Source organism: Natrix helvetica, assembly GCF_964273705.1.
Source record: "Natrix helvetica genome assembly, chromosome: 3".
Taxonomy (NCBI): domain Eukaryota; kingdom Metazoa; phylum Chordata; class Lepidosauria; order Squamata; family Natricidae; genus Natrix; species Natrix helvetica.
The window spans coordinates 75,488,190-75,503,805 of record NC_138549.1 but is presented as its reverse complement, the minus strand read 5'-3'; the positions used below and the strand labels follow the sequence as shown (position 1 = coordinate 75,503,805).

Here is a 15,616-nt window from a genome sequence, read left to right as displayed (position 1 = left end):
GTGCTTTGTTTTGTTGTGCCTGGGTTGCAAATTATTAAATCCATCAATTGATTGGTTGATTATGTGCCATCAAGTCATCACGTTATGAACTTTTAGCAACTCATAAATAATAGCAATAGCACTTGACTTATGTATTGCTTCATAGTGCTTTACAGCACTGTCTGAGCATTTTACAATCTCAGCATATTGCCCCCAACAGGCTGGGTCCTCATTTTACCGACCTTGGAAGGATGGAAAACTGAGACAATCTCAAGCCTGTTAGGATTGAAGTCCTGGCTGTAGGCAGAGTTAGTCTGCAATACTGCATTTTAACCACTGTGCCATCATGCAGTGATGATCTGCCCTTAACCTGGTCTTTCACGTCTTCCAATAGTGTACCCATCACCACTGTAACACCATCTTGCCACTAGTGATTTTTTTTTCCTAAACACTAACAGTGTTTTAATATTCTCATTGGTTTTGTAAGCCATAGGTCTTCCTAAATATTTCAGATTAGGAATGCAATTATTTGGGAATTTTTTGGCAATTCATACAAATTTCCCACATGTCATGGAATTCAAAGATGATGAAATTGTTCCCACCAGTCTCAAGGTAACAAAGCTGTTTTATTTTTAAAAATTACTAGAGGATTATTTCCTCTGTCTGCAATATTTCTTCATATTACACATGGCATGGCATGCAGGTATAGGAAAGCAGCATATACTGCTGCAAAGCATCATATAACAGCCACATTGGTTGCTTTTAAGCTAATTTCCATGTTTATCTCATTAAAAAAAATCCCTGTGAACAGATCAAAGTATCTGTTTTGGCAGACAAAGAGAAACAAAAGGTGGTAGTAGGTGGTGTATAAAAATTAGAATCACCTGAAGATACAAGTGGGACAACTATATCTTACTCAAATAGCAATACATTAAGTCATGTCACATGAAATGGTTTCATGAGAATTTTTTTTGTTAATTATTGTTTTTGACATGCACTGTAGTTCTTAAAATTATGTTTCTGTCCCATTCATAGTGCGTCATGTAATTTGTATTTTGGAATTTTCCTTAATAACCATTAGCTTACCTCCTTTTATGCTGTAGTTGTTACTCTGTAGTTTTTTGCCCCTTTTGGGGAATTGCATTCCAAAAAGCTTTAATATTCCTTTGTCATGCTTGTGTTGTTTTCCTAATTTATTAAAGCATTAATTTCACAAATCTAAAGGGGGAAAAAACAAGATGAGAAGAAAAAGATGGAAAAAGAAAACAAACATTAAAACATTAGTTTTATTTAAAAAAAATAATAAAATATAAATTTATGTATTGAAATAGCTTTTATTAGTTTAAAATGTTAGATAAGTATTACAATAAATCAAAATTAAAATCAGGTGATTATATCATAAACAACAAGATCCAAATAATAACAAAATAGCAGCCTGGTTGTTTGAAATTTTTCTCCAGAGAAAAGAGACCTACGGCTAGAAAAATAGTGAATAGTCACTGTGAAGATTGCCAGAAATGTCCTTTACCTTATACCATTTCCCCAAAATTGTAAGATTTGAATCCTTTTAGAATCTCATGAATCTTTGTAGAATGCCATGGATATTCTTATCAGAACATCTTTCATTGTGTATTAGGCTGTAGAACATTCTACAATATTATGTTTTCCCATAATTTTAGACATTTCAAACTAGGAGTGCTGACCATATGAGAATTAAAGGAGATGAAAGAGAAATTGCTATACATTTTGCATCTGACTGTAACGTTTCATGTATCTTTTTAGCTTTGAGATCTTCCATGAATAGTTTTATCTTGGAAGAACATCCTTTTAAAAAATAAGCGCTATTGTTAGGTAAGAGGCTACGAATAACTGCAGCTGTAAGGAAATTGCTCTCCAAGTACAATAATGAGGGTGAAAAGAAACAAGACAGTCATTTTAAATTTGTCACTGAGCATTCACCATTCTGAAATGAACAGATAGAACTTTAGTGAACTTCTGTTCAGGGACTGATCGTCAATGGACTTTTGAAAAAAAAAAAAGAATTCCACAATGATAGGGCAGCACAGAAAGGTACATTTCTTACATCTAATGAGAGTAAAATAAAGAGCTTTTCTCCATCAGCTATTCGGAAAAGCATGACTCACATGCCTCCCAATATCTCCATCAAACCCCAATTCTATGGTTAACATTACAGAGAGGAAGCCATTTTTGGGAGGCTACCATTACAATTTAGAACAGTTCTAAACAGGAGGAAAGTTGCTGTTGTGCCATGATTTCTCCAACTTGTGGTTAAATTTTAACCTTATATTCAGGAAATAAATACTTGGAATGGTTTTTATTTGTTTGTTTTTTGGGGATAAACATGAAGTACATTTTTTTACGGGAAGTACTAATGATTAAAAAAACAGCAAACAATGACTCAATATTCTAAAGTTCAGACAGTACATAAGTGGGACTAATTTTAGACATTAGGGTTATTTTTTTTTCCATCCAGTGCACAGTTCACTGTAGCTTATAATTTTGCCCTTCATTAAGACACAAAGTTCTTTTCAAAATGTAGATGTCCATGCAAATTAAGGGGCTGCAAGGTGTTTTTCATGTGTTTTTAGTAAAATATTAGCCATTATTGCACAGGCAGATTCAGATGAAACTAAGGAATGAAGGAAGAGACTAAGCATGCAGAACCTTTTAATTGATAGTAATAAGAAAATACCACATTTCATTGATAAAGCTATTCAAGAGGTTTGATACTCACAAACCATGGGTTTGCTTTTTGCACCCCGATTGCTCTCCACATCCTCCCCTGTTTGCTAGGATTTTCTATTTATTCTTTTTTGTGGTTTTTGCAGCTCTTTTTATTCTTTTGACCAATTTCTTCTTCTTCTATATCTATACTAGTATATACCAGCGCACCCATTGGCAACTCCCTTAACTTTCTCCATCTGACTTGTTTTGTGATTGGTTGTAGCATCATAGTTGACGTTTTATGACTGATCAGTCTCTTTTCCCATAGCAGTCATGGCACTTAAAATACATTTTGTTTTGTCCACTGGCAAAATAGTTGAGGATATCTTGTAATAGGCATTATTAAGATGCCATTTTGTTCTGCTTTCCTTACTTATTTAAAAAATGCTTATACAATGTTGATACTTGTAAAAACATTATTTTTAAAGGCAACTCTAAATAAATCCATATTACTAATTCCAGAATCTGGAAATATTGTGCTAATAAATTTTACAAATAAATAAATAAAATTAAATAAAAATAGGTAGTACTCAACTTACAACAGTTCATTTAGTGACCATTCAAAGTTACAACAGGACTGAAAAAAAGTGAATTATGACCATTTTTCACACTATAGCAGCATCCCCCAGGTCACACGATCAAAATTCAGATGCTTGGCTATTGACCAATATTTATGACAGTTGCTGTGTCCTTTGATCATGTTACCACCTTTTGTGACCTTCTGATAAGCAAATTCAATGGGAAAGTCAGATTCACTTAACAACTATGTTACTAACTTAACACTGCAGTGATTCACTTAATAATTGTGGCAAAAAAAGATTGTAAAATGGGCAAAATCGCCTAACAAATGACCAACAATGTTGGTCTCAATTGTCATAAGTCAAGGACTATCTGCAAATAAGTTATAGATTTACCCCCATTATTTTAGGAGTAAAGAAAATTTAGGATCCTTGAAAATTCACAATTCCAGGCTTATCTATTTCAGAGCCACCCTTCACTGAGGAGTTAAAAATGAATCTTTCCCTTTCATAACTCTGAGTTCTTACACGTCCTCTTGAAAAAAGTATCAGAGTTTATTAAAGGAAAACAATTTTAATTATCTATGAAAAGCTGTTCTTTTCAGTAATGAGAAATCCCAAGCAGGTTTCCATGCCATAGAGTTCAACATGCTGCATAGGACCATTTGGGAAATGATCAAGTGGAACATATCCGTTTGTTTTTCCCCACATATGACTGCCTTTGTTATTATAGTGTCAAAAATTTCAATTCCCTTAAGAACTCTTCAAGAGGATTCTAAGTCTGCTCAAGAGAGTTCTTTGAACAGCGTGATCTGTGCATTCAATCATAAGTCTGTAAACCCTGGCTTCAGAACTCTTTCAGAATATTACTTTCTTTGGGGATTTCACTATGATTTTTTTTTCATTTTAAGTGGCCGAAGCCCAATTTTTTAATCTTACCACTATTTTTCCTTAAGTATAATTCTAAAAAACACACATATATGGAGTATATCACTGTGTACTCATTTTTGTTGCCAGCAGTTTAGACATTAATGGCTGTGTGTTGCGTTATTTTGAGGGGACAGCACATTTACACTGTTATACAAGCTGTATACTCACTACTTTACTTTGTAGCCATTTATTCATTGTGTCATTTATTCAGTGTTGTCACATGAAAAGATATAATTAAATATTTACAAAATGTGAGGGGGTGTACTTATTTATGTGGTATACTGTGTGTGTGTGTGTGTGTGTGTGTACACATATACATACATACATTGTTGAGGTAACTTGTACTGAAGATATCCAAGCTTGTTTAATGTACAGAATCACTTCATTAAATTGTGCAGCATAGTATAACTACATATTCAAGCTTTTTTAGGTTTTATTATCAGGTTTAGAGTTCCATTAAATTGACTGTGGATAAGGATAGGATGGAGTGATATATTCATGCTTGCATATGCTAACACTGTGTCTCTAAATACTGTTCAAAAGTATGTAGTAATTGAGGCTATCTGTTCAGTATGGTTTAATGCTGTAAAATCTCAATTCAGCTATCTTTTGCCTGCTGCTATGATAGCTATCATAGGTCCTATAATAGGAAAGACTATAATTTTAACATTCTTTCCAGAAAAGCAACTTTATGATCATTAAGTGACCACAATGACTATTTAAGAAACACATAGCTTTCATATGATCTCAAGTTGCTCAGTGTTTTCAAATGAAAAAGTGCATTTTTTCTCTTGTTCCATTCAGTTAATTGGGTCTCATATATGTCAGTGTTTGAGATCAGTGATAACATGGGTTCATTAATTTTGAAATATGCAGACTTCGGTGAAATATAAAACAATACTTTGATTTTTCTTTTATATTAATACAAATGTGTATATGAAATAATTAATCCCTTGACCAAAGAGAATTGTAATGTATCTAGTAACAAATGTTTTTTTTAATCCATTTTTTTCTATAGTATTTGTGGAATACAACATCTGGAACGAGCAGGAAACAAGCTGACTCTCTTTGACTCACTCTATTTCTGCATAGTGACATTTTCCACTGTAGGATTTGGGGATGTTACTCCCAAGATCTGGCCTTCCAAATTGCTGGTTGTAATTATGATCTGTGTTGCCCTTGTAGTATTACCAATACAGGTAAAAATATTATTATATTTATAAAAAGACTTAGAATAATAGCGTTTTAATTTTGAACATTTTTACACTTGTATTTTACTTCATCATTTCAAAATCTTCATTTATATATAAAATAATTTCTTTGTTCTCTAGCATTAGTATACCATTTAGTATAGTGTAGTGTATAGCATAGCATAGCATAGCATAGCATAGCATAGATAAAGGTTTCCCTCGGACATATACGCTAGTCATTCCCGACTCTAGGGTTCAGTGCTCATCTTTGTTTCAAAGCTGAAGAGCCAGCACTGTCTGAAGATGTCTCCGTGGTCATGTGGCCGGCATGTCTAAATGCCGAAGGCAAATGGAACACTGTTAACTTTCCACCAAAGGTGGTTCCTATTTTTCTACTTGCACTTTTACATGCTTTCGAACTACTAGGTTGGCAGAAGCTGGGACAAATAACAGGAATATAGTATAGTAATAGTATAATATAATATGGCATAGCATAGCATAGCATAACATAGTATAACTTGAACACTGGGCGCCAAACTTGAACATTAGGCATTATCTAACAAAATGAAATTCAATGATGAAAAAAAGTCCTGTTTAAGCAGTGGGTTGGACTAGAAGACCTACAAAGTCCCTTCCAACTCTGTTATTCTATTATTCTATTCTATTCTATTAATGTGAACATGTGGGATTAAGAGGATTAATAACTTTGCTTTAGGATTAAATTGTAAACTGTACTTATAGTCATAGTATATAATTGTACTTATACTCAAATAACAAATTGGGAAAAAGCATGTTCTTCCCTACTTTAGCTCATTTAATAAATATTAATTCCTTACACCAGTGCTTTTCAACCTTTTTTGGGCAAAGGCACACTTGTTTCATAAAAAAAATCACGAGGCACACCACCATTAGAAAATGTTAAAAATTTTAACTCTGTGCCTATTTTGACTATATATAAAGTAATTCTCTTGAATAGGAATCAAATAAACACAAAGAAAGTATTTTATAATTACTTTATTATGAAATAGTAAGTAAACAGAAATATGAAAAATTATAAAATACTTTATTCAGTGCGCAACCTGGGTCTGTTTGGCTGAACACAAAGCTGATATTCTGGCTGGAATCGAAGAAAGACACACACGTAGCTCTTCGTCAACAGCTCTCAGTCTCTCTCTGTATTTAGTCACGCTGCACCTGTGGCCTGGTCTGGATCTGGATGCGGTCTCTCTGCAGTGCCGACTCCCACCGAGTCCTGGTCTCCGTCCGTCTCCTCCTGCTCCGGTCCTCCTGGTGACTCGAGTCGCAATGTCTTCTTCTCTTCGCTGCTGCGCACACTGTGCTCGGGCGGGAAGGAAGTCGGAAGATGATGTCCTACTGTGATAGGTACAGGCTGGAGTCTGGACCAATCACAGCCCGGACATCAGAAAAGTGGAGGGTGTCCCCCTGAGGAGCGCCAATCGGCGCCCCTGCTGGCCGAGGGTGGGGTCAAAAACCCCACCCCATACGCAGGACACAGTCCGGCGCCCGCCTAGTGGGCGAAAATTTGACATTTTTTTTTTAAATCTTTCGAATTTTTCCCAGGGCACACCACGCAACATCTCTAGTGTGCCGCGGAACAGTGGTTGAAAAACACTGCCTTACACCAGCCTTTAATATTATCCACTGTTTCTACAAGTATTTGTGCTTTTTAAGTTTCTCCATCTATGTTATGTTTAGTAAACATTCTACTAAGCTACACTGGTTCATCTACATATGCTCTGCTTTTCTAGAAATGAGTAACAGTTGTTATATTTCTCTTGTCAAAAACAGCTTTCTTGGCCAGTGATATATTAATTATCAAATCCATATTGTTCCTTGCAAACTTTATCAGAAATCATTCAGGTTCTCATCATCAATATCACATAATATCCATGCAAAATTACATACACGCTGATATTATTACATAGTTTGGGTAAATGAAATGTTTGCAAGAAAACAACGACCTCCGAGAGTCTCAAGGGGCCCTTGTTTCAACCCTCAGCTACAAATATTTCCCTCTGTCGGTACATAGATATTCACTTCTAATTGCATTTCTTATAATGTATTCATAAATGCACTAAATAAAGAAATCATATCCTTGTCATGTTGTATGTATAAAATTGAACCCTTCACTTAAAAAACATAAAATAAATGTACCCATATTTATACATACTTTGCTGAAGAGCAGAATTGTCTTCCATACTCTGCCTAGAAGAAAACTATACTTTAAAATCAGAATTCTGCTAAACTACTAACATTCCAAAACATTGATTAAAAATTCTGTCAAAATTACTCAGCGTTTTCTATGCCTTAACCATTTCTTAGTCATTTTGAATACATTGTTCAAAACTATTTTTTTTCTATGCACTAGACATTTTATCATTACACCAAATCCTTTTTTATTTCTATTTCCAGATCTCCATCTATTTTTGTGATGTTTAGTAATTTAATTCTTTTGGGTCTGTTTCATGCAGCTTCCTGAACATCTTGCATCTGTCTTCCATTCAAATGGCTCACCATCTAATAATCTCTATGGCTGTGATGTTCTTTTTTGGAAAAAAAAAACATCCATAACTTTTTCACTTTGATTTATTACTAACCAAAGAAGAATTATGACAATACCAGCCACACTTTCTTTTTAGGGGTAGACTTCTCAGACTAAATCTTGACTCCTTCATTAACAAAGGAGCTAAGTCAAAGTGAGTGCACATACAAATTTACTGCTTAAATTAATAAATTACAGCTAAAATCTTTACAGAAGAACCAAGGAAGCCAACATACTGCTGCCCCACACTCTACTAACTAGAAAGTACAGTATATGTGATATGGTAATACACATTAATATTCAAGTGTGTTTTGCTAAAATGTGTATTGCTAGGTTATTCTTCTTTGTTCACTTATTATATATCTGTATGTGAAATATTGATATGAGCCATATTAAATTAAATTGCAACAAACAAATATCTAGACCAGAGATGGGGAACAATGGGCCCTTTATGACTTGTGGACATCAATTCCTAGAATTCCTGAGCCAGCATGTTCCCCACCCTAATCTAGACAGTTGGACTATATGGTTTCTTAGCATCTACTCGTTGACTTCTTGAGGCAATACTTCATCTTGAAATTTATTTTATTGCAGTTTGAGCAACTGGCTTATTTGTGGATGGAAAGACAAAAATCAGGTGGAAATTATAGCCGACATAGAGCTCAGACAGAGAAACACGTTGTTTTGTGTGTCAGTTCTCTTAAGATTGACCTCCTTATGGATTTTCTAAATGAATTCTATGCTCATCCTAGACTCCAGGTAAGTCAAGCAGATCAGCATTTATCTCAATTCAGCTAGAAATATTCTCATTTGTTAATAATTTTATTTCACATACAAATGAAATCTTAGCAGTATCATGGATTACAGACTTATATCTGTTAAATGTAAGTTATTCTAAAATTTAGAAAAGGCCTATAAAACATCCAGGACTTCATTTTACTAGATTTATGTTGTATTCTGAGCCTTTTTTTAATGATTAATGAGATCTATGTCGTAGCCACCAAAGCTGACATTTTCTGCTGTTGAACATAGATTCCTTTTCAGCATGCGTAATGCTTAACATTTTTTGTCAGAGGAAGTGATTTCAACTCTCCTCTGCATGAGGCTAAGCATTACATGTTGATATGTAGCAAAGCAACTTTGGCATCAATAAAATTATTATTGAAATAAATAGGAACATTTTCTTTTCTTCTTTAGAAATGTTAAAAAATAAATTATCCTTCAACTATTCTCCTCTCAACTAAGTTTTTCCAAGATAAATTTTAAATGGAAAGCATCCATGAAACATAACCATGTAATATTTCTTCTAGTTCTTTTTGATTCTTACAACATGCATTTTTATAGGACTACTATGTGGTTATATTGTGTCCCACTGAGATGGATGTTCAGGTTCGAAGAGTGCTTCAAATTCCCATGTGGTCCCAAAGGGTCATCTACTTGCAAGGTTCAGCACTGAAGGATCAAGATCTCCTGAGAGCTAAGTAGGTACCAAACAATGCATAAACGTCTTAAAAGAATATATTGGTTACTTATGATTGTACCATAAAACTAATTCACTAAAAGACTCTTTTTAGTGATATCCCAGAGAACATTTGTTACATGTAAACTGCCCAGGGTCACAGAGGGCGATGAGCAGTCCTTAAATTTAACAGATAAATAAAGAAATAATGCTAAACAGATATTTAATTAAAGACATTACTTTGTGTGCTTCTTATCCGCTGTGTTCTTCCTTCCAACTGTTTTGGAAATTTACTTTTGAACTGAATTGATCAGTGCTCATGTAAGTCTGTCTCCAAGGCTTCAAGCTGTATTTTTATTAAAAGTTTACCCCTTCTTTGAAACTCCTTGGGGCAGGCATTCATTAAAGTTTCACTATGTTGTTTTCCTTAATTGAAGCCCATTTTGTGCACCAAGACTTTTTGTTATAAGAGTCTCGATATAAGCTAGTCATTCAGTATCTTTTTTTCAATATGGACTCTGACTTCCTATCCATTCTCTGACCGGGCTAAATTTAAAATATTTGAGTCACTATGGGACCATGATATGTAGTATGGGCGGATTTGGTTCATAGATTTCTCATTTTATTTTATTTGTTTGTTTTATTTATATCCCTCCTTGATTATTTTCATTAAAAAATGGAAGGACAAATGTATTTAATATTTTTCCTGCTCCTATTTTATTTTATTTATTTATTACATTTATGTGCTGCCCATCTCATCTTTTTTCCCCACGACAGTAATCCTTTGAAGTGATTTATGCTGCTAGAGAACATGACTGGCCCAAAATCACCCAGCCAGCTTTTATGCCTAAGAGAGGGCTAGAACTCACAATCTATAATACAATAATATAATAGCAGAGTTGGAAGGGACCTTGTAGGTCTTCTAGTCCAACCCCCTGCCTAGGCAGGAAACCCTATACTGTTTTAGACAAATGGCTATCCAACATCTTCTTAAAGACTTCCAGCGTTGGGGCATTCACAACTTCTGGAGGCAAGCTGTTCCGCTGATTAATTGTTCTGACTGTCAGGAAGTTTCTCCTCAGTTCTAAGTTGCTTCTCTCCTTGATTAGTTTCCACCCATTGCTTCTTGTTCTACCCTCTGGTGCCTTGGAAAATAGTTTGACTCCCTCTTTTTTGTGGCAACCCCTGAGATATTGGAACACTGCTATCATGTCTCCTCTAGTCCTTCTTTTCATTAAACTAGACATACCCAGTTCCTGCAACCGTTCTTCATATGTTTTAGTCTCCAGTCCCCTAATCATCTTTGTTGCTCTTCTCTGCACTCTTTCTAGAGTCTCCACATCTTTTCTACATCGTGGTGACCAAAACTGAATGCAATATTCCAAGTGTGGCTTTACAAGGCATTATAAATGGTATTAACACTTCACGTGATCTTGATTCCCTCTGTTGATGCAGCCTAGAACTGTGTTGGCTTTTTTGGCAACTGCTGCACACTGCTGGCTCATATTTAAATGGTTGTCCACTAGGACTCCAAGATCCCTTTCACAGTTACTACTGTTGAGCAAGGTACCACCTAAACTGTACCTGTGCATTTCGTTCTTGCCTAAATGTAGAACCTTACTCTTTTCACCATTGAATTTCATTTTATTAGATAGTGCCCAATGTTCAAGTTTGTCAAGATCTCTTGCTTTTTAACTTGGTACCTTAACCACTAGACCAAATGGGCCCTTTTTCATGTTCATCTCTATTAACCATGAAGTTATATTTTGATTTTAAAGAATTCTTAAAATCTATATGAAAGACTAAGATGCAGATGGATTAAGCATTTCTATAATTCTATTTCCTTTTAATTTTCAGTCATTTTTAGCTTACACCAGGGGTGTCAAACTCACGGCCTGCAGGTCAGATGTGTCACGTGCTGGCCACACCTACCCCTGGTTTAGCAAAGGGGAAAAAGTCCCGCTACGTCACGTGATTATGACATGATGACATGAGTTTGACACCCCTGAACTGCGCTATTTGATTTTAACAATAGCCTGCCCACTGCTTTAATCTTTATTAATGATTTAAAAAAAGAAATCATTGAATAACAAAGGTAGGAACCCATCTGAAACCAAACTACCATTGCAATAGCTTTTATTTTTACCATGTTAAGTATTATTTTATAATTTGTATAACTTAATTCTTATGACTTCCAGGATTTCCAAGTTTAGGAGCTGCAAAATTTCCTGTGGTGCAATCTTCTATATTTTACTCAGAAGTAACCTTCAGTGAAATTTATTCCTAGATATATAGTTATGGGATTGCAGCGGTTTGAGTATATGGGAGTAATACATAATCATTTTTGCATAATTAGTTCTTATAAAGTAGATGTTTGTTTTCCTATTAAGAATGAATATTTATTTATTTATAAAACCTATTTCATTCCCAATGCCTAATGATTCTTGATTAAGAATCTTGTTTTTAAAAATGTTATAGAAAATATTACAGAAATACAAATTTTCTTTGAAAGGAAATAATACAGGTAGTCCTGAATTTGCAACCATTCATTACTGATCATTTTAAGTTACAATGACACTGAAAAATGTGACTTACAACCATTTTTCACACTTATTACTGTTGCAACATCCCCCTGGTCTCATGATCAAAATTTGAGTGCATGGCAACTGGCATGTACTTTTGACAATTACACTGTTCTGGGATCATGTGAGCACCATTTGTCATCTTCTCAGCTGACTTCCAACAAGCAATGGCGGAAGCCAGATTCATTTATAACTACATGAATTACTTAGCAACTTCAATAATTCACTTAACAACTGTGACCAAAAAAAAAATCATAAAATGGAACAAAACACACTTAACTGCCTTGCTTAGCAATGGAAATTTTGGGCTGAATTGTGGTTGCAAGTCGAGGACTACCTGTATTATATGTCATTGAATAAATAGATCATTAAAAAATTAAAAACATTTCCAATTTTAAATATGAATTAGGGTATCCGTCCATGCCTGTTTAGTAGTGATTGCGATAATTATTTATTTTCAATCACTAATAAACACACATGGATTGATACCCTATTTTGCTAATAAGAATCTTTGTCATTTTCTCTGAGTTAGATGGTAAAAGTGAATTTCTATAAAACTGTCATTTAAACATACCTGCAGTATTATTTGGCCTTAGTAAATTCAAAGCAAAGCAACTATTAAAATGTTTATTTATCCTTACAATTTATGTAATTGAATGTACTTTTATCATTTTTAAACACTATGGGAAGCAGTTTAATAGACCATTTTTAAGAAACACAGAATAAATGTAGGAATTTAATAGACCATATTGTAAGAAATGTAGCAGTAGTTGCTAAGCAGCAGTGAGCTTCTCTCTTTTTATAATGAGCATCTTATAATCACATTCCCTAATAACCCTTCTGGTAAATGAAGTGTTTAGTATGTTTTGGCTATATTAACTGAAAAAATAAAACTCTGAGGTTTTTTTGTTCCTCAGCATTGCAGTTTGTATACTCTTCTTTAACCCCTGTGAAAAACAAGACATATAAGGGTCTCAAGTTCATATTTTGTTAAAAGAACACCATGGTAATTTTAAATCATATATTTCATTTTTTGTCAAGTAATGGAGGTAATTTCATGTTTGATAATCCCATAGAAAAGAGCAATACAAAGGCAGAGAGCTGCTTCAGATACAACATAACTGAGCTGGGGGAAATGCTGTTAACTTTGCTTCTATGGGTGTGATAACGTTTTGCTTTATATTGTAATGAGGGGATAACTGGTAGATGAAACAAGGTAGGATAACCCCTCAGTCTGCAAGATTTCCAAAATTTCCTGTCCTTGAGGATATCTGCCCGAGGTATCTTCCACATCCCCTCTATTAAACAGTCTTATCTGGGGGACCTAGGATACATGTCTTTTCCATAGCAGTGCCTATCCAATAACCTGCCTTAAGATGGGAGGCATCTTCTTAGTCTTTTGAAAAGCTATGAAGTCTTGATTCATCCTCTAGTTCAGGACTGTCAAACTCACTTCATCACAGGGATGTCACGTGACATTTTGGAACTTTCCTCCCTTCGCTAAACAGTGGGGGCGAGGCTAGCGCATGACGCATCCAGCCCGTGGGCCGCAAGTTTGGCAGCCCTGCCCTAGTTGCTGGGCTAGCATTGGGGTTGAACCCAGCATATCTGTATTTTGAGATTGGATTATTATGGCTCCTTGGCAAGAGTGTGATAGTTGTTGTTTTTTTCTAAAATGGAGGAACTTTTTAAAAATATATTTGTAGTGATTTTTTAGTTATTATCTAGCCAGGGTCAATGTGTTTGAGATGGTTGGCATATAAATCTTATGAAGCTTGGATCCACCTTTTTGCAGTCAGTAAATTACTAACTTAATGTAGTGTCATAAAAACCATTTCTAAAAGCTTTTAGAAATGAGACTGACATGGAAGATTATCAGAAGCTTTGCTTAAATTGAGAGTTTATATTCACAGCATTTATTTTGTCCAGTAAAGAAATTACCTTGTCAAAGAAGGAACTAAGGTCTGTCTCATGCTATATATTTTTGATGAAGCTATGCTGACTTTCAGCCATCACAACATTGGCTTCAAGACGGTTATAAGTGGCCTGCTTTATTATCTGCTCTAACATCTTTCCAGGTATTGATGGTGTGGCTCATTGGTCTATAATTGGTGGGATTGTTTCTCTTGAGTACACTTTAAAAAATATGTCCCCTTGCATCTCTTCAGTTTTCCAAAGCTACTCAAAGATTATCGAAAGAGGTCTTTAGCTAGGTTGAATCACTTCTTACTCCAAATGGAGAAAACAGATGATCATAAGAAAACAGATAACCACAACTTCTACTTTGCTTCTGTTTTTACATTCAAAGGATATAAAATCTTGAGTAGCATACACTGGGATTAAATATAATAAAGGAAGGTACAGTTCAGTAAGGATGTAAAGGGTCTTTTAGTTAATTTAAATGTCTTTAAATCCCCTGGTCCTTCTGAAAAATACCCCAGAATATTAAAGAAATGAGGCAGAGATGACTTGTGAAATCATACTTTAAGACCAGGAAACACAAGATGTGAGAAAGAAGCTAATACTGACTTGTCCCTAAATCATTAAGAGTATAAGATGGTAGGAGAGGAAAAACTCAGACTTTCAAGATTCTGTTCAAATTGATCAATATCAATAAAATATTCACTAGGCCTACCTTGAGGGGTTAACAACATCTCCTAAATTTTCTTCATCATTGATATTGTTTGAGATTGCACTATTCTTAACTTCATTTTATTTAAGAAATTCCAGCTGGTTGCAGCAGCATCTTTGGCTTTAAGTTTTTCTCCCTATGACGTTTTCTTTAATATTTATTTTAGTTTATTCAAATTGTTTTTCTGTTAGCCATGGTTTGGTTTTTATTAGGCCTTTTGTTTTTTTAAAAAAATTAACAACATGGTTACTTGCACCCAGAGTTCTTTCAGATTTAATATCTTCAGTCAGCTCCTCTTATTAGTAAAAACCAAATCCAAGATAGCAGATGCTCTGTTTACTTAAGTCCTTTGAAGGAGACAATTGTTACCAATACAATCAAATATTCTGAGTTGTTCATGGCAAAATTAGTCTCCCAATAAATGACAGGATAGTTGAAGTTTCCGCATCACAGCTGTTTTGGGTTTTTTTTTTTTTTGGAGGATTCAGTTATCTGTTTTAATAATGTCTTCTGGTATGTTTGGTGGTCTGTAGTCAATTCTTAACAAGGGAGTTCTTCTGTTACATCACTATTCTATCTTAACCTAATTGGTTTGCACATCAGATCAGTGGAGTTCTGCTCCTAGAGGTTAATATATGAATCTGTGACAACTTTTCTTCTGTTGCCCTTTACTTTGAAGCTAGCTGTATCCATTAAAAATGTATTCCACTGCTGGAACTCATCCTACTATGTTTCTATAATCCCTATTATGTTATACGTGCCTTGATACCATGATCCATCTGATTTTGCCTGTCACCCATTTTGTGTGCAGTATATAGTATCATTAAAAGTAATGGGTTACACTTCCTGTGTTCAGTCCCTTTTCTTTAATGCCTTTATTTCCTTTATTTCTTGGTTAAACTAGTAATTTCTAAAACCTTTGCCTTGCTCCATTATTCAGTCCGTTACTTGCCAATTCACTACTTGCCAATTGTCCTGAAACTTCTACCCATTGCATTGTAGTTTAAATAAATAAAAA

At 34.6% G+C, this 15,616-nt stretch overlaps 2 protein-coding genes across 4 annotated transcripts in view; both read left to right on the top strand.

Moving 5' to 3' along the window:
* LOC309388775 (complement factor H-like) overlaps window positions 1–4,417 on the top strand; it is a 499,219-nt gene extending 494,802 nt beyond the window's left edge. Inside the window, exon 20 of the mRNA XM_081946391.1 lies at window positions 4,401–4,417. Coding sequence (XP_081802517.1) covers window position 4,401 — 1 coding nt within the window. The 3' untranslated portion in view covers window positions 4,402–4,417. The remainder of the gene's footprint in view (window positions 1–4,400) is intronic.
* Window positions 1–15,616, top strand: part of KCNT2 (potassium sodium-activated channel subfamily T member 2) — a 229,928-nt gene that overhangs the window by 122,705 nt on the left and 91,607 nt on the right. For all 3 annotated transcript variants that reach the window (XM_081946388.1, XM_081946387.1, XM_081946389.1), the window contains 3 exons: window positions 5,191–5,371; window positions 8,520–8,684; window positions 9,270–9,406. In XM_081946388.1, coding sequence (XP_081802514.1) covers window positions 5,191–5,371; window positions 8,520–8,684; window positions 9,270–9,406 — 483 coding nt within the window. The remainder of the gene's footprint in view (window positions 1–5,190; window positions 5,372–8,519; window positions 8,685–9,269; window positions 9,407–15,616) is intronic.